At 39.0% G+C, this 24,273-nt stretch overlaps 2 protein-coding genes across 4 annotated transcripts; both read left to right on the top strand.

Annotated features, from left to right (window-relative positions):
- The first annotated feature begins 353 nt into the window (after positions 1 to 353).
- On the top strand, positions 354 to 11,446 carry erap1b (endoplasmic reticulum aminopeptidase 1b). 3 transcript variants are annotated; one of them, XM_079341290.1, is made up of 19 exons: positions 354 to 614; positions 1,396 to 1,916; positions 2,648 to 2,786; positions 2,972 to 3,106; positions 3,214 to 3,334; positions 3,727 to 3,881; positions 4,031 to 4,144; positions 4,276 to 4,407; positions 4,918 to 5,049; positions 5,623 to 5,706; positions 5,953 to 6,110; positions 7,177 to 7,256; positions 7,357 to 7,540; positions 7,742 to 7,898; positions 8,881 to 9,065; positions 9,162 to 9,323; positions 9,488 to 9,628; positions 9,867 to 9,948; positions 10,166 to 11,446. In XM_079341290.1, exons 2-19 carry the CDS (start codon positions 1,426 to 1,428, stop codon positions 10,334 to 10,336), a joined length of 2,823 nt encoding a protein of 940 aa, XP_079197416.1. In that variant the 5' UTR covers positions 354 to 614; positions 1,396 to 1,425; the 3' UTR covers positions 10,337 to 11,446. The 3 variants fall into 3 exon arrangements, with proteins under 3 accessions (XP_079197416.1, XP_079197414.1, XP_079197415.1); XM_079341288.1 differs by having other exon boundaries at positions 5,950 to 6,110; XM_079341289.1 differs by lacking the exon at positions 354 to 614 and adding an exon at positions 688 to 762 and having other exon boundaries at positions 5,950 to 6,110.
- A 1,343-nt stretch (positions 11,447 to 12,789) lies between these two features.
- On the top strand, positions 12,790 to 16,387 carry LOC306819787 (uncharacterized protein; the record flags this gene model as incomplete). The annotated part of the gene is made up of 4 exons (XM_079337339.1): positions 12,790 to 12,891; positions 14,081 to 14,176; positions 15,828 to 16,110; positions 16,250 to 16,387. The coding sequence occupies exons 2-4, from the start codon at positions 14,148 to 14,150 to the stop codon at positions 16,385 to 16,387; spliced, it is 450 nt and encodes a 149-aa protein (XP_079193465.1). The 5' UTR covers positions 12,790 to 12,891; positions 14,081 to 14,147.
- Positions 16,388 to 24,273: the final 7,886 nt, after the last annotated feature.

The raw sequence follows: 24,273 nt of genomic DNA, 5'->3' as shown, positions 1-24,273 counted from the left end.
CACAAAATGACAAAACAAACTCTTAAAAGGATGAGCAACAATAGCTAAATATACAGAACAAGTACATTAAAAACGTGAGTCAGGACTAGAGGGGATTAAAAACAAATAAATTAAAAGAGCAGACAACAAAACTGGAGCAATGTAAAAAGGAAAACAAATGACAAACAGCCACAACGAGGAGGGCCAGGAATCAAAACAAACAAAACAAAGGATATTCTTAATTGATTTAGAAACATCGTGACGATTCTAAACTGCGCATTTATATGAACATGTGACAAATAAAAAAATTGAATCTTTTATCATTGGAGAGACACAAAATGTTGTATTTTATAGAAATAGTGCCCTCTAGCGGTGACACATGTCATCGCATTCCACTGCAACACGGAACTTCCTGTTAGGTCTATTTCCTAGTTTAACACGATCGATTTTTTTCTTAATATCCCTTTGTCACCACTAATGGAGATCCCTATTAATGTACCAATGGAAAATATACTGGCGTCGGACTCATTTTCGTTTATAATTTATGTTTTTTCGGATGTTTCTGAAAGCTGCCATGAAGCACGTCCTGAAATTTCCAAAACATCTGATGTTGAACAATTATTTTCCACACAGCTGTAAGTATCAATGACAAATGAAACGACTTGAAGTGATATGTGTTGACGGTTCTTGTGGTAGCCTCACTCCCAGCATGCATCTCTTGCCTCCTGTGTTTCACTTTCACTTTTTAATAAAACGTTGTGTGCCGTTCAGAGATCACAGTAGGTAAGTTTATCATGTTGCACACTCAACTTTCCATCGAGCATTGGTAAGAAAGATGGTAAAACAATAACGCATTTGCTTGGTGAAATAACATGATCTTCTATTACGTATTCCTGAGCTGAAATGAATGGAAGTTCGTGTGATATCGAAAGTGTTGCACTTCGAGCTGTGTTGTCGTTGTGTTAAAACGTGTTTCTGCAGTTAAATAAAATACTTCATTACAGAAAGGAAGGGGTGTTAAAAGGAGTTCACTGCTGCTCACATGCATCCTGGTGTATGTACGCATTGATGGCACATGTCCATTAGCAGGAGAACACAGCTTTCCTGGATCAACTACGCAAGTTTTGGGGGGCTTCTTGCCTCAGTTCGATATGACAGTGGATAGAGTAACAGGGGAGAGAGAGGGGGGAATGACAACTACAGGTTGCTTGTTTGTCAGTGATCAGTGAGTTTTTGACTAAAAAAAGAGGAATCGAGGATTGAGTATTTGAGACTTAGACGTCGACTATTTTGCGAAATATTGTCTCAATACCAGCTCCATAAAGATAAAACCTATTGTCGAAAATTTAGAAAACGTACAATAATTAAAATGGTATTTAAACATGAAGTTGTTTTTTGTATTTTTTTGTTTTACAGGTGAGAGGACCTCCTGCTTTCTTCATCACCATGTTTGTGACTCCTCTCCTGCTGCAGCTCTTCCTTCTCTTTCCCCCCTCATCTGGTGCACAGTTACCAAATCAAAACCAAGCCAAGGATGCCCCACTGGCAACCAACGGACAGCCCTTCCCCTGGGACCACATGAGACTCCCTAAAACCGTCTCCCCCCTCCACTATGACCTCACTATCCACCCCAACCTCACCACTCTTGACTTCACAGGCATTGTTCGAATCCAGCTGAATGTGCATGAAGACACCAGTACTATCGTGCTCCATGCCAAGCAGATGCAAATATCCAACGTGCTGCTCCTTGCACCCGAAGGCGTGAGGCCTTTGCAGGTGTTGGAGTATCCTCCTTTCCACCAGCTCGCCTTGCTGTCAGACTCTGTACTGACCAGAGGGAGGAGGTATGAAGTTCAGCTGCAGTTTGCTGCAAACTTGTCCGACAGTTTCCATGGTTTCTACAAGGGCAGCTACCGCACCAGCAGCGGGGAGGATCGGTAAGGGCATTAATGACATACCATTCTGTGTTTCTTAAAAGCAGCCACATGAAGCATCATGTTTATCAGTTAATTAGGAGCAGATTTGTTGTTGGCTATTACAAGATAAGGCGAATGTGATTGTGCTGTTTTTGTATAAGAATATGGCACCTGATGTCCCAGGTTTAAATGAGCTTTGTAGTCTTACAGTGATTCTCAAACGCTGTCAAACTGATCTGATCTCTGAACTTGTGAATTTCTGCAGTTAAATAAAATACTTCATTACAGAAAGGAAGGGGTGTTAAAAGGAGTTCACTGCTGCTCACATGCATCCTGGTGTATGTACGCATTGATGGCACATGTCCATTAGCAGGAGAACACAGCTTTCCTGGGTCAACTACGCAAGTTTTGGGGGGCTTCTTGCCTCAGTTCGATATGACAGTGGATAGAGTAACAGGGGAGAGAGAGTGGGGAATGACAACTACAGGTCAGACTTGAACCTGGGACGTCCGTGTGAAGGACTTTCGCCTCTATACATGGGGTGTGACTTGACCTCTAGGCCATCTGCGCCCCATCAGGTTCATTTTAAGAGACACAGCACAAAGACCGTTTGTAATGTCAAACACATGTCATGTGTTGATGGTTAATGTGCAGCTGAAACACATTTTTATAAATGGTAAGTTTGTAAAGCAGCTGTAAATGTACTTCATGACATAATTATAAATGTTTTTAATTCTCGTTCACACATTTAGGGTTCTGGCGTCCACACAGTTTGAAGCCACCTTTGCTCGTGGAGCTTTCCCTTGTTTCGATGAGCCCGCCTTCAAAGCCAACTTCACCATAAGGATTATACGAGAGCCACGCCACATAGCTGTATCCAACATGCCCAAGGTACACAAGAATGCCAAAAAAATAATAAGAATTAAATGCCTTCCTCCATCTTGGCCGTTAACCGTTCTTACATGACATGAGAGGAGCATGACATTTTTAAAAGGGAATTCATTTATTGTACTTTTTCTTTACTTGACCTTCCGACTTTCCCTCAACATCCCTCTGTTTTCTCCGGTGGTTCTCAGGTGAAGACAGTGGATTTGCCTGGTGGTTTGCTTGAGGATCACTTTGACACCACCGTTCAAATGAGCACTTACCTGGTGGCCTACATTGTGTCTGACTTCCTGTCTGTGAGCAAAACCACCCAGCACGGTGTCAAGGTGAGAAGGACTTCTTTTACTTGACGCTACACAGTCATAAATCTGTGTCTCGTTGTTTTTAACAGTTTTTTGGTCTTCACTTTGCTCTTTACTTTGGTTTCTGTCAGATCTCCGTCTACGCTGTAGCTGAGAAGATCGACCAAACAGCCTTTGCTCTGGATGCTGCCGTGAAGCTATTGGACTTTTACGATGACTATTTTGATATTCCTTACCCTCTTCCCAAACAGGGTCAGTGGAAATACATAATGATCAGTATTTAGGTGTAAATCAAACTTGTGTTGTCATTTCTCAGTGTGGATTATGTTTTTACTGTCATGGACCCAAAGCTTTCCCCTTTTTGGGATGTGCTTGTTAAATATTACCAGCCAAAAACACTTTAAAATAACTTCACCAACACATACACACACCTTAAACTGAAGAGCCTATTGTGTATATGTAAATAACTTGTAATATAAACTTGAATTGAGGTTTTCAACAGTGACAATGTCCAATGAAACGGTAAACCTGTAAAACTGTTGGAGACATTCCTAAAAAAAATAGACGCAGTTATATTTTTTTCCAGCTGGTGAGGGAAAATATGACATGTTTTGTTGTATGTATTTGCTTGCTGTTCCCTGCAGACCTGGCTGCTATCCCTGACTTTCAGTCCGGTGCGATGGAGAACTGGGGTCTGACCACCTACAGGGAGACGGGCCTCCTCTTTGACCCTAACAGGTCGTCCGCTTCAGACAAACTGGCAATCACCAAAGTGATCGCTCATGAGCTCGCCCACCAGGTAGCTCGTCTGCATCCTTTTAGTTTTTTTACAAGTTTTCTGGTTATAAACGTTATCGTTCATTATGAGAGCAGTTTAAACACCATGTACTGTAACTTCTTGAACCTGATGAAATGAAACTCTTCTTACATGTCTTCCTCCCTGTCCAGTGGTTTGGGAACCTGGTGACGATGGAGTGGTGGAACGACCTGTGGCTCAACGAGGGCTTCGCAAAGTTTATGGAGTTTATTTCTCTTGACATCACCTACCCAGAGCTGCAAGTGGTGAGGGCTGACTTTTAACCTTTTCATCATACTCTACCTCCATATCTGTCTCTTTAGGTTACATTTAGGGGAGTTTTTAGAGGGTAACAAAAAAGAACCTGAAACATGTGTGAACGTATTCTCTCTTTCAGGATGACTTCTTCTTGGGGAAATGTTTTGAGGCCATGGAAGTAGACTCCCTCAGCTCCTCCCACCCAGTCTCTACCCACGTGGAAAACCCCACACAGATCCAAGAGATGTTTGATGATGTGTCATATGACAAGGTCAGCCTTAATAATTACACTGTGTATTTAAAGAACCAACAAGGGGCAGGAGTGTACAATGACAAACATCTATAAACTCTCTGTGCAACACATCGGTTGGCTACACTTTCCCTATCAGTAAAAATAAATTCAATTCAGTGCCACAACAAGACCAGCTATATCAACTTTGCTAACTTGATTCGGGAGTCGTTTTATTTATTGAGTTCTTCCTAAAGTCAATCTTGCATGTAAATTCCAAACAAAACATTTAAAAACAGAAGCAAGTAATTCATCTTTAAATTGCCTTTAATTGTATTACTTGATCTGCCTTTTGACACCTATTGTTGTATTTTTCTTATTCCTGTGATTTGTATTTATATTATTTTGTAGATGTCTCTGTATTTGACCTGACGTTTATTGTGCTGTTGTCCTTAGTTCTTGTTTTTGCTTTGTCTTTCTAAGCACTTTGTAAACATTGTTTTTCTAAAGGTGCTCTATAAATAGAGTGATTCCTTGTGTCTGTTTTGTCAGGGAGCATGTATTCTGAATATGCTGCGGGACTTCCTGACTCCTGATGCTTTTGAGATTGGCATCATCAGATACCTGAAGCGCTACAGCTACCAAAACACCGTCAACAGCCACCTGTGGGAGAGCCTGACTGATGTGAGTGTTGTGTGATGGAGAACTGATAACACAACAGGGATTGCCTACATTAAAGTTACACTAAAGATACAGTACTTAGTCCCTTTTAAAGTCCAGTGTCTTCAGTGCATGTCCTGTTGAATTTCACTACACATTTAAACACTGATCCATTTTCTTGAGAAAGTCCCTCTGAGGTGAGAAGATGAGCTTAAAATTTGGAGTTAATATCAAATCTAGTGACCCAGAATGTGTGAGTTGATAGGAAGACACCAGGTATAGCAATTTCCCCGAAAACCATCTCGAATGTGAATAAAGAAAAATACGTTTTTACGTTCATTTATGCCGTACAATATTTTTGCTAAAAGAAGAGTAGGTTGTTACTTGTTTTGCAGTTTAAAAAAAACAAAAAAATTTTTTGGGGAAAAAATGTTTTTCCCAAGTTTTCAAACCTGAAAGATGAGTGAGACAGTTAGGATAAAGCATTTGTGTTCAAGACTGTGTTGACAAGTGTGTGCTACATGTGTCTACCAGTGGTGTTTGTGCTTGATTTTTTTGTGGCATGTTTTTTTAATTTTATTTTTTATTCTCCACCAGATCTGCAACTCCGATGATCTGGAAGAAGGAGGAAAGAAACACAAAGAATTCTGCTCCAAACGTGACCAGGTGTCTGGATCCTCTGTAAGTGTTCATCCAGGTTCAACAAAGCACATCAACTCAGCTAGCAGAGCCTGGACCATCTGTCATATACTACTGTTGTGTTCAAACATTGTGAAACTTTACATGTCATTTTTATTGTTTCTACCAGAAAAACAGTTTTTAGTTTATTAATTCTTGCTTAAAAAAAAAAATCTAATATTCTTGGCATAATATGCCTTATTTGTATGTATTTGTGATGCTGAATCCTTTATTATGTATCAAAAGCAGAAATGGTTCTCTGGTGACGAGCTGGATGTCAGAGCCATCATGGACACATGGACACTGCAGGAAGGTTTCCCACTGGTCACCGTGGAGGTCAGAGGTCGGGAGGTCAGGCTCAGTCAGGAGCGTTACCTGAAGACAGATGATCCCTCCCTCACTGAAGGGTAAAATGTCTGAGTCACTGTTTGTTTTTCTTCCATGAACTTGAGGTCATCAGCTGTTTCTTTGTCCCATCACCTGGCTGTGACTGAGAAAAAAAAAACCAAATCAAACACTGCACATGCTGTTGTAGCTTTAAGACAAAGTACAAGAGTCATTTAGAAATACATAGATGAATATGTCAGGTTAGAGTAGCACAGTTACAAGAATCAAGTTCATATGCTAAATGCTGTTTCGAAGGGTGAAATCTGGTAAAGTTATAACTTCAAAATAATCTAAAGTCCTTAATTGTTCTACTGAATTATTAATAAACTCGTTTAATTTTCAAAAATAAAAAAAATGCTTCGTTATAGTACAGGCTTGTCCTCTGATGTTAACCTTCCCTGCAAAACAGAATTAAGCTAACAAAGCCTACATTAGCATAATAGACAACTTACTTGTCATTGAATTAACAACAGTATTGTTGCAAACTTTGTTGTTTTTTTATTAAATTTAAGACTATCCTCATAACGTTACTACTATTGTTCTCTTAGTTATCATGTCTAATTGAATGTTTAATGATCAAGTTTACTCTTTCTAGTTAAATGTTTTTGATTTTAACATGTTTAATATGTTGGCTGTAAAAAAACAAAGCTCAACTTACACATCACTACTACAGCTGCCAGAATAGAAGGTCTCCCCACACCAAACCTCAAGGAACTCAATAACACGGCCATCACATGCATTACAATCTGAACAGCACAGGACATCACACACACACACTGAACACACTCACCTCGACCCACTTCCCTCAGGGCGGAGGCACAGAGCAATGATGTGGAGAAAGGTTCGCCTTGGGAGGAGCCTGATCCCCGCTGTCATAGCGTCCCTGAACAGAAGGCCTCGCTGAAACAGGCCACAGTGGAAGTCTCGACTCTTGTCTTGTCTTACTCTGTTATATTCTGTGTTTTGTGCGTGTATGTTCTTTGGCAGAAACTTATCTGTTTGGACAGTAAGAGGGGCTTTAGGAAAGAATTTCCCCAAGGGGAAATTAAGTCAACTCATTCATTCATTATTCTTTGCTTTGCATAGATTCCTCTGGCAGATCCCTCTGACCTACATGACCAGTGCCTCCAGCTCTATCCACCGCTTCCTGCTTAAGAAGAAGACTGGTGAGTGTCTCGCTCAGTGTGATATGACCGATTCTTAAATTTGTATCCTCTATTCCCGCACGTCTCTTCACTTTAAAGTCTTTGCTCTTCCTCCACACAGATGTCCTGTATCTGCCCGAGGAGGTGGATTGGGTGAAGTTCAATGTGGACATGAGCGGATACTACATGGTCCATTACACAGGCCAAGGATGGAACTCCATCATCAAAGTGCTGCAACACAACCACACAGCACTGAGCAGCAACGACCGAGCAAGCCTCATCCACAATGTCTTCCAGCTGGTCAGGTCTGTCCTGCTCTGTTTGCTTTTGATCATTTTAGGGAAGGAATCTGATTTGCTGGGATTAAAGTCTGTCACAGTGACCATTCCCACTAGAAGAACTGTCCAAATACCAACTCTGTGGTCAAAGTTTTTCTTATAAAACATTGGCTTAGGTCCCCTCATCTGACCAGACCTCAGCATAGTGTTCTGTTGTGTGTGTTGCAGTATCGGGAAGGTGAGGCTGGACACAGCTCTTGAGCTGTCTCTGTATCTGTCCAGAGAGACTGAGATCATGGCTGTGACTCAGGGCTTTGGAGAACTCGTTCCTCTCTACAAACTCATGGAGAAGAGAGACATGGCTGCTCTGGAGAACCAGATGAAGGTTAGTAAAGACATTATTAGCTGCACTCTTTAAACATGGCGCTTGTGCTATCTTTTGCCACGGCCAATCAGACGTTACTACGCTTCGAGAGTCTGGCCAATCAGACTTTCAGTCCTGCAGGCGCTGCTGGTCCCGCCCCAAAAGTCCCTAGACCTTCAGAAAGTACATAACCGCTTGTAGGGTCTTTTATCAGGGTAGATTTTTTTTACCCGTACGCGGGTAAATTTGGTCGAAACACACGTAGTTCCTTTAAAAAAGACCAGAGTTCTGGGGGATAGTTCCTCCGGTCGAAAAGGGGCTACACATGCATTTATGTTTTAAGGATGGATCTCGTAAGATTGAAACTTTAAAAAAATCTGCTATATTGACTATATTGCCTGTGTAGTGTCCAAAGTCATGACACATTAAGTTAACGTGTTGTTAAAGCTCCTGTGAGGAAGTTACACTTTGTCCTGTCTTCTGTCAGTAGTTTTTTATTTGTATTCATTGAATCAGTCAAGTGTATTACCATGTGAAAATCGTATTGTTTCAGCCGTGCTGGTATATATTTTTTTCTCGCTCCCTTCTCCTCAGCAGAGTTTTCATGCGTTTAAAAACAACGGGAGAGGAAACCATTAATCCTAATTCTGACAGTTTTGTTTGTTTTTGAAGCTCATAAAGAAGCGTCAGCATCACGCCTCGCAGGAGCTTTAAGTCATTTCTTCATGTTGTTCACTCTAACCCATAGTTAGAAACCAAGTATTTTAAATGATGTAAAAGAGAGAAAAGCAGCTCAACAATAAAAACTGCAGTCATAAATGTCACAATGTCTTTATTATGGCCTGTAAGATTATACGTTTTCTCTATTACTTAAATCCAAACTTCAGGTTTAATTTAAAATGAGAATTCAACTTTGACTTTATGAATGTCTTTAACAGTGAACTGATTGTAAAAACACGTTGTACAGCTCGGATCGATAACATGTCTGCTGGGGATTTCTCAGGGCTACATTGTGGATTTGTTCAGCGGACTGATTGATCGTCAGGAGTGGACTGACTCTGGATCAGTGTCAGAGCGGATGCAGAGGAGTTACCTGTTGTTGTTTGGCTGTGTCAGGAACTACGCTCCCTGTGTTAAGAAAGCCAGCCAGCTCTTTGACCAGTGGAAGGAGTCTGACGGCAAAATGAGGTCAGGAGTGTGAACACCGCAGTCTTTGCTTTTCTGATGCAGTGATAGTTGTATGAAGAGAGTAATCCTGTCTTGATTTTCCTTTTTTTTTTTTAGCCTCCCTGTTGACGTCACTATGGCAGTGTTTATGGTTGGAGTTCGAACACCAGAGGGATGGGACTTCCTCTTTGAGAAGTACCGCAGTTCGATGCAAAATTCTGTTAAGAGCCGTCTGAAGTCTGCCATGGCGTTCAGTCCCCTGAAGGACAAGCTCAAGTGGTGGGTACTTGTGCTGTAGTTTCCCTCGTCTCTCTGTCATCCATCTCAGCTCCTCTCAAGTCTCTGTCCCTCGATTTTTTTATTTTTTTACATGGACTTTTTCTTTGCCTCTTTCTTCCTGCATTCTGCTCTGCTATACTTTTTCTTATGTTTCCTGTCTGCAGGATGATGGAGCAGAGCCTCCAAGGTGACGTGATGAAAACACAGGACCTCCCAGATGTGATCGTCTCTGTCAGCAGGAACCCTCATGGCTACCAACTGGGCTGGGACTTCCTTAAAGCAAACTGGCACACAATGATCAAGAAGTCAGTCAGCCCTTTAAAGCACATCAATTATATTCCTGTCTAATTTAACCTGTACTATGCAACTATGTGTGAGCAAAAAAATACTCCGTATTTGCAGAAGTATCATGGGGAGCTAGTTAAATAGCCATGACTGAAAACTCAAAAAATGTCTTTATCGCTCTAATGTTTCTTTAGTACAACATGTTGGTGTGTGTGTTTCACTTTGTGTATTGTGTCTCTGTTTACTTTGATTGCACAGATTTGACCTGGGCTCCAGCACCATCTCATATCTTGTGACTGGGGTGACAAACCAGTACTCCACCAGGGAGATGTTAGATGAGGTAAGCCAAACTAAGGGTCTAATTTGGAAAATAATTACACAGCTTTTGCGAACCAGTGCAAGTGAAGCTAATAGACATGACCCCTGACTTTGTCCCCTTTTGATTAGTGAAACTAAAATTGTGACATCAGTCACCCTTTTTTTTATAAGGCTTATTTTTGGATGTCATATCAAATATTGGATATGTTTTTAAAGCTAACAAAACTGTGTTTGTTCAGGTGAGAAGCTTCTTTGGCTCCCTTTCTGAGGAGGCTGGCTCAGAAATGAGATGTATCCGGCAGGCCTATGAGACCATCGAGGATAATATTCGCTGGATGGATACCAACGTCCCCTTACTGCAGGCCTGGCTGGACAAACGCGGCCACAGGGTCAAGCATGAAGATTTATAGTCATAAGTGGAACAGAGAAGTCTGAATTGGACAGTTGTGTTCGCTAAAGACACAAACCAAATGATATTTGGAAGCTTGTTGGCAGAATTTGAGTATCTCTTGAATTTAGACTTGAATCAAAAAAAAACTGATGACTTAAAATATGTGGACAAAAATGATTTATCTTCGACTATAACACCAGCCACTCTGGTTTTCCAGAGTGGCTGGTGTACAGTACAGTATGTGCAGTGTTTAAATGCTGGTGTTTTCTGGTTTTATAAAGATAATTGGAAAACATAAACCATTGGAATCCTGGTAAATGGACACATACCCAATCACATCCATTCACACTCCCCATTGTGTGTTATTAAAAACCTTAACCTAAACTGACCTGACTGAGTCAACATGTAATACTTACTTGAGACTTTTTCTCAGGTTCAAGGGATCTAAGTAGTTATACATTTCCTGAAAGAGTACCCTCAAGGCAAAGGCTTGTTCCTCTCTGATATGTTATAAAAACAAAGTTTCTATAAAGGTTATTATTGGATTTTAGTTTTCTAATGAAGGTACTCTACAATGGTCATGAGCCCTAAGGATGAGGGGTGTCTGTTTGTTAAGTTTGTTTTTGTTTTTTTTGTTTTTTCCTCAAGGATGTACACATTTAAATGAAAAGTTCCTTTTGTGAATGTCTCTTTTTGTAGATGTCCTTTTCCTTTGTGCTGCTTTGTCACTGCAGAGAGCAACATGAACATTGTTCAACTAACTTTTAATTTTCAGCAAATCTTTTGGTACCAGACCACTCCATCTCACAAATTAAAATCTAAACAACGTTAAAAAAAAGTGTTTCCCTCTTTAGATAGAAAACCAACAGCAGGTCTTCTGCCATTCTTTGGTAAAAAGCCTGTAAGAGCTTATACTACACTGTTTTGAGCTGTTTGCTTTAGTTTGTTATTGTTAATGTAAGAATGAATTCTGAGACTACTGCTCCTTCTTGGTGGAATTTCTTGATTTTCTTAAAGATGACAAAAGCAAGTGCACTATGAATAAGACGTTATTGGATGGAGTTTTACATCCAGTGTTATTGTGTATTGAAAATACATTTTTCATGAATTAAAAACTGCACCAATTCAGGAGTTTGGACTTGATGTTCATGTGTATTTGTAATTTTTTATTGATAATCCTTGAATTTAGAGTATATCAATGTTACTTTTGCACCTTTTCTTCTGTTCGGCAGGTCACACTGGATTATGGATTTCCCAATTTTGCTTACCTATAGGTGCTTCTCTTTGATCAAACACAGACGCACAGGCTTGCTCGGTTTATGGTTAAACTTAACCATTTGGTAAATTGTTATGTTACAAGAGGAGTGCAATTCCACATAAGTAAATGCAACGTTAACAAACTTTCTGCAAATCGAGATTTCACTTGTTTTTCACTTGAGGCCACAGAGAGAGGGCTTCTCTGTAGCAATAGAAGAAGACATTTAAGTTATTGGAGTGCTGTCCTGGAGTATTTTCATCTGATTTGAGGAATCAGCACCCACACGCACTGACGGTGAACTTGTGTGTTCTTATGAACTCTTAAGTTCTTTTAAAATAACCTTTCATGGTGTCAGTGGTGTCATCAGGGCTAATCTGCTTGAGTTTGAAGAAGTTGTTTTTTACAGAATGTCTGCCTGATGTGTGTGGACCAACTTGATTTAAAATAGTATCATTTTAAATCTAATATCATTAAATGTAGGCTTCATATGATACTATGACTAATCAAATAAATGTGAGAATATTTTTTGTTATAATTCCACAAATCTAGCTTTGACTAATGCTATTTCATCTCACAGTTTTACCAGTAATTGGCTCATGGCCTCTCCATACATCTTTTTTTTTTAAGATTATTTTTTGAACATTATGCCTTTTTTTTGATAGGACAGTGGATAGAATAGGAAAAGGGGAGAGAGAGTGAAGAATGACATGCGGGAAAGCACCAGTCCCAGCTCTGTTCTTTTGTCAACACTGATGGACCTTAAGCAAAGGGTGTTCTTGACTGCTTTTACTCTCCAAATCATCCAGATTAGTTTAGATTTGTTCACAGTTTAATCTTTTAAAACGTAAACATTTATTTCACTGCTTTTCCTCTGCGGCTTTTATTCCTATGGTTACCTCCCAGCTGAAGCCCTTTGAAGAGAGAGGTAGCTGTCACTTTAAGTCTTGTAACTTGGCCATAAATGCTTGTGGTGGACCTTTAGCACATACTAATAAAACACACCATGTTCAAGCTGATAAAACACACAGACACACACACACACACACTCAAATGTATTTCACCATTTATTCATACATGTAGTATTTTGTTAAGATAGCACAAACTTACACACACTCTTCATATATATAATATATTTCAATTTTTGAAGGTGTTGCAGGGGCTGATGTGAATGCTGGGCTTTGCACTCACTGCCATGCTTGTACACACATAAAGAGAAAGAAACCAACCTCCTTCTCATCAGCACACCCACAACAGAAACTGCACTCTGCTCCTGTGAGATTTCCCTCTCAGTTCAAAGACCTGAGGAGAGACTAAAGGTAAGAAACAAAAAGTTTTATTTTTTTTACTTCGGTGTCTGAATTGGATGTATTTTGAAGTACATGACATAAAACATACTTGGAGCTCGGAAACTTTGTTTGTTTAGTCAGTATTTACACAATCGGCCCCATGGTCCAATGTGCTCACTCGTGTTGTGAATTTTGACCTCACTTCTCATGTGATTTTTGTATGCCATGGTTTTGCTCACTTTTAACTCATAATATATTCAGCAATTAATGATAGGATAATGGTGGACTTGCTAGAAATATGTCTGGCATTTCAAGTCCCAATAAATATATATTCAAGATCATTGAGCAATAAGTAATCCTTGATGAGAGTTAGGTGAACAGTGATACTTAAAATGTGGATCTGTTCGATTGCTTTTTTCAGCAAATCTATCACCTTGGATCAAACAGTTGTCAGCAGTGATTTGGTCGACCTGTAGGTTAACGCTACGTGAGGAGAACCTGCTGAGTATTCATCTCAGTTTGTTCAGTTGAGGCTTTTTCAAACATTTTTTCAATTGAGCAGTTTTTATTTATTATTTCACAATGTGTTTTTCTGTAGGCTTTAACCTATGTGCTTTTGAATTACATATAAAAGTGTTTTTTTTGTTAATGTCCTATCAAAAAAATAAACAAACGCTACAAACACAACAAAAATGCTTCTTTCCAGCTTTATGTTAATGTATTTGTTAAGGCAATTCTGTGTTTTTTATCAATGGTTCTTTTACTGTGTTAGGCTTCAGTATCGAGGCCTTTTACCTAATACACTATGACTTCACACTAGAGTAACTGATGATTAACTGATAGGTGTCCACTCACAGTGGATAAATGTGATCATTAAAGTGTGGCCAGTGCAGTAGTGCTAAATGACTTTAAAACCATATATGAGGTTACTGGAAAACTTTTTTCCTGCTTGATAAGTGCTTTTGTAAGTACAGTAAGGTAATAAAATAATCTTGGACTTTGCTGTCTTTAAAAAAAAAAAACATTTATGGGTTTTAAGTTCAAAGTATGTTTATCAGGGGGAAGTCAGAGAGATTCAGAGAGCATCAATCAGCCGCCTGTGACGTAGTCGTCATTAGGCAAGAGTGGCAAAGTCTATAAAGAGGTCAAATCTTCTGTTAGATGATAAACCATGTGATGAACAGCAACAAACATATTCAATGTGTGTTTCCTCCTTCAGGTTTGAACTGTGTCTCTGACTACATCTTCATTTGGATCCACAAAGGCTTTGTCTTCATAGTTTGAGGATGTCATTACACTACATCCCCATTCTAGAGTAAGAGGCTTGTTTTTCATTTCTATGTTTTGGGGTTTTATTCAACTCTTTTTTTTGTTGACATTGACATTGAGTTGTCTCACAGCATTTACGTTTTAAGTTCTGCCTCAAGCTGTGCCACTGATATGGCTGAAAAAATCCACTTCTACAATATTTTTTAAAATATACAGTATTTGGTAACCTGAGTGTCAACCAACCCACAAAATGTGAAATAAATCAATCTTTATTTTATTTATCAATCTTTATTTCTATAGCGTCGATTCATAACAGGTGTTATCTCGAGACACTTTACAAGAGCAGTTAGAGGAACTTACTCTTTATCTGTTAACATTACAAAGAGTACAAAAAGCAGGCAAAATACCATATTACAAGAGCCCAGCTTAATCCATCACAGTCCTTTGTTTATGGTCTGCATAAGTCTTACAACCCAGAGAAAAGTGCTCCATTTCACCTTTTTATAGTCCTTGTGATATCACAGTGGGATCCTGGTAAAAAAAAAAAAAAAAAAGGAAAAAAATCCCCTCCCCTGTGTTCTCCACCCATAGACTCTACCCTGAGCTGAGAGGAAAACTTTTGTGCAGGTCCGTCATTTTTATTCTTGCTAGTGAAGGAGTGATGTCTACCTCAATGCTCATTGCATTTAAAGAGACACACACCAAAACAAAATGTGCACAGCACAGATGGTTCATGGAGACCACAGGGTACTTTTTTGAAAAGGTGGAAATGGGTATAATATATCCTCTTTAAAGCAAACTTTCAGTCTGCATTGATTTAAGCACCTTCACTGGACAAAGGAGTACCTCTTGTCTCTTTGCTGATTTTGTCCTGTTTCTGTGTAATAGTGTTCTCTGATAAAAAAATAATAATAAACAAATCCTCTCCTGTTTCTCCTGCTTTGTTATCTCAAGACAAGAGCAAAAAGCAAAGTTAAGAGCGCAGCAGAAAAAAGGCCTTACTCTTTGTAATATTTTTTAAGAAGACCCAACATTAATCCATCATCTCTACAGCACTAAGCAACATTTAGCAAATTTACAGTGGCAAGAAAAACTTCCTTTAAAGAGGCACAAAAAGGAGAAGGAGAGAGACAAGCAGAGCAACAATAAATAACTGATAAATACACATAATGTCAGTAATAATGGTAAAAGTATGTGTATCGTGGAGTAGCATTAGCAGTAACAGCTGACTATGATAATAGACTGATCAGTCTAATGTTAACAGCCATAAAATGTACAGTAAAGATGATGAAATGGGGAGGACCAATGTTGTCAGTTATTGAAGTTAAAGTTGACCACCTCTAAGATTCACTTCAATCGGGTAAATAAAAGATAATAGATGTACGTCTGATGTTGTGAAAACAGCACTGATGCATCATATTCTCCAATGGATGCTGAAATTAGCTAAGAGACATTTTATAGCATTTTACATGTAATCTATTAAGAATTTTTTCTTTTTTTACAAAAGGCTTAATTTACTTGCTCTCTGTTTCATTTTGTAGAAAACGTTCTTCTGAATTGTACTTTTAAATTACACTTAATGTACATGTCCTTTTGTTTTCTTTCACCCTCATCTACTCTTCACCCTAAAATCATTCTTCCTCTGTTTTGCACCCATGTCCATCTTTCTCATTCTACTCCTTTTCTTTCTCTTCAAGGATATTCCTTGGCTTCCTAGGCTTCGGGCTCTCCATCCTGTTCTGCACCACCTTCTGTAGGGCATGCAGCCGCATAAGGGAGCAGCAGATAGAGGCAGAGGCGTTGAGACGTAGTGAGCAGGATGGCCGTCCTCATTCTATATATTTCATTCCCTTCCCTGGAAACATGTCGAGGCAGAACAGTGAAGACCACTTCAGGGTACCTCGATACAGCCAGGAGGTCCAAACACCACCAAGATACAGCACTGCTGGATACAGTGGGCCCCCACCTTCATATAATGAGGTCAAAACAAAATCCAAAAACTTTATAAGCCTGACTTTGATGAATTTTCAATTTATTGCAAAAATAATTAGTAACATCCTCCTCATTCTTAATGTCCTGCTATTGAATGTTCAACATTGTGTTGTTTTCTGTTTTCCAGCTGGCATTTAAATTTGAGGATCTCCCACCTGCCTACACAGAGCACAGCATTCCTATGTGTCACACCGCACCTCCACCTCCACCTCCACCTCCACCTCCACCTCTACCTCCACCTCGAATATCCGCGTTTCAGCCTTAAACAGAGACACCACATTAAGCCAGGACTCTTACACTGTGCCTGTGTTGAGACCAAAGACATTCTTGATTATTGAACTGCCTCGTGGACTGGAGTGAGCTTGCATTTTGTCATGTTTCTTTTCTTTTTGATTATTATTATACTAAAGATTATGATAATGGAACAAAGGGAACCATAACTGTTAAGATGTCATCGGGTTTAAAGCAACAGTATAATGGTTATATAACACAGGCTCCAAACCTATAAAACACTTAAGACCCAAAAATACATAAGATTTTATCCCCACATATGATTTTTGGAGCAATTTAAGATTGCCAAATAAAAGATATGATTCTGGTTTGAATTGTTTTGTGACATTAGCAAAGTGTCAAAAACCCATATATTAGTATTTATGAGGTTATAAATTTATATCATTGACTGTAGAAGAAGTGGGTATAGCCGCCCTGACTACCTTTTCAAGCCCAGAGTTTGACATTAGGCTACATTTACACATTCAAAACGCCATTTATAGTGTCGTTTTTGCTTTTAAAGAAAAACAAATGGTTTTGAATGTTTCTCATAATAATTGACAAAATCATCTCCCATGGATCAATGTCTGTTTGTATTTTAACACAGATTACAAATAATGGCAAATAATACAACAGATTTAAATGATCCTTGTTTATTATCTTATTGTAAGACATATTATCTGTAGTTAAACTGTGTATTTTGTGTAATAAAATTCATAATATATGTTTAAAAAATGAATGCATCATATACTTTAAGTTATACCGAACTGAGTAGCAGCCTTCAGACAAGGCTTGAGAAGCACATGTTCTTACTGTTTAACTCTCAGGAAAACTTCATGATTTATAACAAAAACATAATCTCAGGGGGTCAAAGTTTACATCAATGTTCTGTTTTTCATTTACTGTATTATCATTTTCCCTTTGTTGTCTTCATTTTAGTTTCAGTGTTGCTGGTGGCTCACAGTATTTCCTTATAAGCAGTGTTGTTGCAACAGTCCACTAAAAGATAAGAGCTGTTTGGAGAGGTTCTTTTTTCATCAAACAATGTCAGTAAAATGTTGTCCCTCTATAATTGTTAAATTCTCAAATGTGTATGATATATGTAAAGTAGCTGGTCTACTGACAGATCACTGAATTAAGGAATCTAATGAAATGTAGCTCTCTAATGTCAGTATCACTGAGAGTCTTAAGAAGTATTGAAAAAAGAAAATGGAAGGCTTTTATACTGTATGTTATTCTATACAAAACCTCCATGTAAATATGTGAGATGATCACTGTGATGAGACTATGAAAACGGTTGTATTTGCACACAATAAATATGGCACTTTGATTGTAGTGTTGAGTGTTTCCGTGTTTTGTTTGATTTGTGTGCAGATGATGCACTTTTGTCCGGTATAAAATGGCATGCCAGGGTTTTGTCTTACAGAGTTTATGCATGTGAATCTGATCACAGTTTCTCGTTGTTTAATTGGCGCTTTAGCTCGAACTGATTAGTAACCACCTTTTGATCACATAGTTGGGTTTTTTTCACATTAAGATTTTGCTCATGGTGCATGGTGTAGGAGCCGTTTTGTGTTTATTGTTGGCATGTTATTTAGTTGTGGAAACGTCTTGTATATTATTTTCCACTAGGAACACTGAAGGCACTGGGGTGTATATATAGCGGCATTCATGTTCAGACCAGCACTCAGACAAACAACTGGAAATGGTGTTTTTGTTCTCATCTTATCCATCAAATCACTAAAATAAACCATCAACTCAACTACAATAACGGTTGAAATATCATTGATTGCATCTGTGTAAGACTTCACTCCTACCTGTGCGTTAATGGCATTCATTGAAACAGAGGAACAAAAAATGGAAAATTGCCATAACACATCTTCATCATCTCATCTCATCTCGAAGGATAATCTCTGGCAAAGAGAAATAAAAGAAGCCTTTCATTAAACCCATAAATACAAAATCAAAATGAATAACATTAGGGATCATACCTTGGCCACATACCTGTCCGCCTCTGCCTTAGGGCAACTCATCATCAAACTGATGGAGTGCCTGTGCATGTGGGTATAGGCCTGATCAGCATAGAAATATGGTAACTCGCCAGAATTGACACAAACTGTAAATCCTCACAGGAGATTTAATCTGTGAATGTAAAAGTCGGTCAAAACAGACAAACATTAACTGCGAGTATATGTCTAAATAAGACTCATTAATCCTTATATAAGTCTTTCCTTGTAACTTTTTGACAAAAAAAAACATACATCTGCCAAATGAAAGTGCACATACAGAAGCAGGCATGTGCACATAGTCAGAAAAGAGGCTCAAGCACCTGCCTCTTTACAGAAAGTGCCCAGTTTGAGGTAAACAATTCCCTGGACTGGCCTGCTAAACAGATAGCCTATATGGTTAAATAATAAATCAGGTTGTGTGAGACGTGTTTTATGATGGCATATCGCTCCCTGTTCTCTTAGGTAATCTTTGCTTTGAATTATCAGTCTGGCTGTTGATGGTCTTGTTTGCCGATGTAGCTCATAAAGATGCATCAGTATTTATCTTATTACTTTAAATACCTGCTGAAAACGGATTTATGTCAATGAAATAGTTTTAAAAAATGCCTATGTCAGCCATGCCTGCTGTGTGTTCAGACTGACATGAAGCCACACATGGACCGACATGTGTCCCAGACATTTGGACATGATTTGAAATCCTATATATGTCAAAAGGTTGACGGCATGTCATTTCTCTCTGTTTCAAGGCAACTACATTTGGTGTCGTCTGCGAGCCTCTGCAGGGAACGTCCTCTCCTCTTACAAATATCTGTACTATTACTTACACATACAGAGCAATTTTCTATGTTTGGTAAGCATGTGTGTCTATGTGGATTTGCACATGAGCATAAATCCCGGAGCATATTTTTTCCTGTGCTCATTTTAGAGACACAGTTATATTATTACACATGCAGCTGTTCCTGATCACAAGAGCAATAGGACAGTTGAGCTCTCTGGATCTAAATATAATGTTATTGAGCTGAGTGTTTTCTCTCTAGTCTTTCAGGGGAAACAACCGTACATACTGTTAGTGCCATACATTTTTTGTTGTTCTTCATCTTCTTTTATTTATTTATTTTTTTGCAGAAGACGTATTGTATCCTAGAAACACTAAAGCAAATAATTCTATCATCTATTCAGGTAAATAAACATATGCTCATTGATCTCAGGAATGCAACTCAGTCATAAGGTTTAACCTTTTTGCAATTATCTTAAAAATGCTCAGAAAAAAAAGGAAATTTATTTCACCTATTTTAATTTTTAAAAAATCATTCTAAATTGAATCTCATTAGGAACTTCAGGCACATCTATGTTGTTTGTGTGGAATAACTTTAGGCTGCTACACATCAAACACTAGAGGGCAGTGTTAGGGTGCGTGCATGTGCCCATGTTAATGACACTAGCAAATAAAATACACTAAATTGCCAGAAGAAGGTCCAGAAGACTTGTTAAACTATGACCTGTCTACAGAAACTACAGTGGTGCTGAAGGTCAACTGAATTTCCCTCGGGATCAATAAAGTATCTATCTATCTATCTATCTATCTATCTATCTATCTATCTATCTATCTATCTATCTATCTATCTATCTATCTATCTATCTATCTATCTATCTATCTATCTATCTATCTATCTATCTATCTATCTATCTATCTATCTATCTATCTATCTATCTATCTATCTATCTATCTATCTGCTAAGAAATATATTTCACTTGCACAAACTGGAAAGGGTATGCCCGTACTACTTGTGTGTGATTGGTCTGAAGCGTCTTAAGTCACGTCAATAAAAAACATGTGACTCTTCTGTTGTACTGTCTGCAGTGTGTCGTCTTCGGTGTTATATTTTAGACCCTCATCGGGTGTTGACAGGAGAGTTTAAAAGTGGGAAAATGGACTGCATTAAAGTCAATTTTCCAAACAAGTGGAACACAGTTGTAATGGGTAGCAATTATTCTTTTATTAGACACCTGCGGAGGTATTAATTAGGGCCCGAAGCACTGACAAGTGCGAAGGACCCTCTTGTATCCAAAGGACCCTATTGCATCCCTTAGGAGAGTTTTTATTGTTCTGCCACTTTGCAGCCATATTTAAAGGCCTGAATGTGAACGAAAAGTCTTTTACCCCGTTTTTGATTGGGGTTTTTTTTTTTTTTTTGCCTGCACAAGTGACAATTTTTTTCACACGTTTATCATACCAAGACCTACAAAAAAAGTCAGTGAGCGTTTGGCTGCAATGTCAACAGGAAGTCCACTACGTTTTTTTGAAAGTCCAAAAAGCTTTTGACCGTTTACATGTGGCCCTTGGCTGCCACAACAATTAAAACAGCATCAACACCAATACAGCCTATCCTACCACATGGCCCCACTACTCAGGTCAGGTGGGCAGCCAGAGCCAGGACATAACCGGTGTTGAGCTTTCTCTCATTTCAATCTTTGTTCCCTTTCTCTCTCCTGATCCATCCTCCTCCTCCTTTCTTCTGTTATACTCCCTATACATGAAAAGGGTGTGAAGGAGGAGGAGGGGCACACTGAAAAATCAGAAAGCCTTGAACTCTGTGCCCACCCTTCAACTGTATTTCTTTGAGACTTGGCACTAACTGGCTGTGGCTTGGTCACATCAAAACAACATGTAGCTTTAAAGATATTATGTTTGGAACATTCAATTTAGCAGCAAATGGCCATATAAGGATATATTGGAGAAATGATGGCTCCCTTAGTAAAGAATGAAGTCACCGTCTCTGCTCATGTCGTAATAAAAGCTCTTATGTTCTTTGTTTTGGTAGCTGTAGACAGGCCGGTTTGCATGTCAAGCACTCACCTTGTCTATAAATAAACAAAAGTGAAAGGACGGGGGGTATACTTCTAAGAACTGTAAAATATAAAAAATGTTCCTCCCCTTCCAAACATATGAAGAGATTTGTCTGCTGTTGGATCTGTTTTGGTTTGGTATAATTGGTTTGGTATAATTAAAACAGTATATAAAACTCTTACATGTGTTGGCAGAATGAAGTTTGAAAGAGTTCATATCTAAAACAAAATTTACTTTGAGGTTTCCTTCCAAATTCCTTTGAACCACTTTGATCTAGGATTTTTTATTCTATGGTAAGCAGTGCTTGCCTGATGTTGATCTGTCCATACAATGGATTTTTTTCTGTCTGTATCGTTCAGTGGACTTGTTATTGTCAGACCACAATTCAAAACATTGTTCTGTGTGCTTGAGTGACGCATGGCCTCTGCAATAGCCTGTGTGCAGATAATGACCTACGTGGGAAGTTTACGAGGTTAGTATGTCCACTTCAAGTTCCAGAGAAGTCTGTTCATTAGTGGTTCAGAAATCCTGCTCAATAGTCGAATGAGCAAAGCTACAAGATTAGAAACGAGCAGATCATAAAGGTCATCGGTTAAAAGTCAGTTCACATTAATTTGCTATATTGCAAAAGCAGATTATCAGAGTGTGTTGGTGTCTCTGACTTTGAATACTTCTGGTCTGATAAAGGCATGCAGCACACAAGAATAGATTACACTCAGAGGGAGAAATCCCCCCGAGGGCTGCAGAGGCAGAGAAAGGCATGGATAATAATAAAAGACATGGAGGAGATGTTTTTATCCCCGTGCATGTGAGTGTGTCTGTAACATATGAAAGAGTGTCAGAGCAACAGAGCTGCTGGAGGTATGCACTATGCAGGGAATGCTGGTTGGCCTGTGTTCGTGTAAGTCTGCTCTCTGTTAAATGTTAACTCTGGACAGTTGCTGCTATTGTAGCAGGATGACCAATCTCTCATCTTACGCCTTCCTTCTGTTCACTTTTGTTGGTCTTCCTCCACACTGTTCTATTTCATATGAATACACACTGGACTGGAGAAGTTCCTGGCACAACACTGTCTGGTGACGTTCTCACTGAGTCTTTACCCACACTGTTGTCTTTGTCTGGACAATATCACCATCACCAGTTTGGCTGGGGCTATTTATGAACACAAGCTATCCATGCATGTGCAGTTTGTAAGTGTGTATCTTTGCTCAGTTTGAAAACAATACAAACGTGTCCTGGGCAAATCTCTTAAAATGATATATGCTCACATAAAGTGTGTTGAATGATAGGAGCATATTTAGAACCATCTGTCTATTTGTAATACTTTGTTTTTGATTTACAAAAGGCAGTATCATCTCAACAGCTTTGCTGATCAATATAGCTTTAGTGTTTTTACATACCATGGGTGCTTGCATTATTAATTATTATTTGATTCTTCATATTTACAATTTTATATGAAATCAAGGACACAAGGAGGGGATATTACAGATATTGATTGGCATAGCAGCCAATGACACTAATGTGGGAAGATTCAAACACAAACAACAAGGGTGACAAATGAAGCTTAGCGAAAGTTCAGTAAGGAAGACTTTAAGTGATCCACAATCAGGTTTCTCAGTCACCCTTTTTCACGCTATCTCATTTCCGCTGTCATTCTCGAGCTGTCAGTTTGGGCCGTCCGCAGGTTGATCAGCTGTCTGTCACCGGACCTCATCTAACCAATGGCGCAGCGTTCCTCCTTCGTTTTCGGCCTATCATCGTTTAGCTCTCCTTTTAAATATGATCCTTTTTCTTCCCTAGTTCTTTCATGCTGGCTTCGTGCGCCCCTCCACCTCCCCATCACCGCCATCTTCAGGAGCAGAGGCAACTCCCATCAATCTTTCCCCATCCGGGCTCATCAAATCATCAGTCCTCCACCACCAGGGTCTGGACTCCATGGGGGGATCTATCCTAATGACGAGCAGGACTTCATCACAAAAATCGCATCTCCACCCCATAGAGTCCAAGCGCCAAAACATTCTGTCAATCTCATTCTGTCCATCACTTTTCATTGCAATAAATTCATTCTTAATATCACTTGTCTCTCCTGATTGAACTGGCTTGTATGGTCACTTCTGTCAATGGTTTACCATTGGAGATCACATTTCACTAGCGCTGCATGAGTCACAAATGTTTTACATGCTTTTCTTAAAAAATAAAAATAAAAATATTGCAATCAACGCCTACAAAACTTCAGAGCAAATAATTGTATGAATTTGAGTAACATGTAGGATCAATAAATTAACTCATCTGAACTTTGATATATGTTCTTTCAAAAAATATATGAATGTTGGAGCGAGGCCACGGGTTTGTTAATTAAAATCCTTTATTGTTTTTTTTAATATGAAATTAAGAATTTAATTGGATTATTATAAAATCAATGACAGCAAGACATGTAATTTACTTACATATTCTAAATAAAGATGACGTCATGATGGCACCCTCGTCTGATGTGATACTTTCTCTCAGGTAAAAACTAAAAGAGTGGCACTTTAAAGCTCACACACCATGTATGTGCAACATGTTTTAAGTGTGGGGCCCTCTTTGAGGAATTCAAGAGAACCAAAGGTCACTGGAAAGGAAGGGGTTTGGGGAGGGAGAGAGGTAAGGGGGGTATCATCTTTCTTTGGAACTTGTCTGGTAAGATTTACTTGATGGACTTTTGTGCATAATTGGTCATAAGAGGCATGTTAACAGAACTGTGTGTGTGTGTGTGGGTGTGTGTGTGTGTGTGTGTGTGTGTGTGTGTGTGTGTGTGTGTGTGTGTGTGTGTGTGTGTGTGTGTGTGTGTGCGCGCGCATGTGTGTACATTGTTAAAAAGGGGGTCGGTAAATATGGAGCTGACGGAGGGGAGTATGTAGACGACCAACATTCCATTCTTTCCTTAACCAGCCTGCGGACAGCGTAGTGTCATTCTGCCTGAATACTGAAGGAAACTTACAAATTTACACACCTTTAAGACAAACCTTTCCACTGTTTGAAAAA

The sequence above is a fragment of the Symphodus melops genome, assembly GCF_947650265.1.
Source record: "Symphodus melops genome assembly, chromosome: 1".
In the NCBI taxonomy this organism is placed as follows: Eukaryota; Metazoa; Chordata; class Actinopteri; order Labriformes; family Labridae; genus Symphodus; species Symphodus melops.
This window is presented reverse-complemented; position numbering and strand designations above follow the sequence as displayed.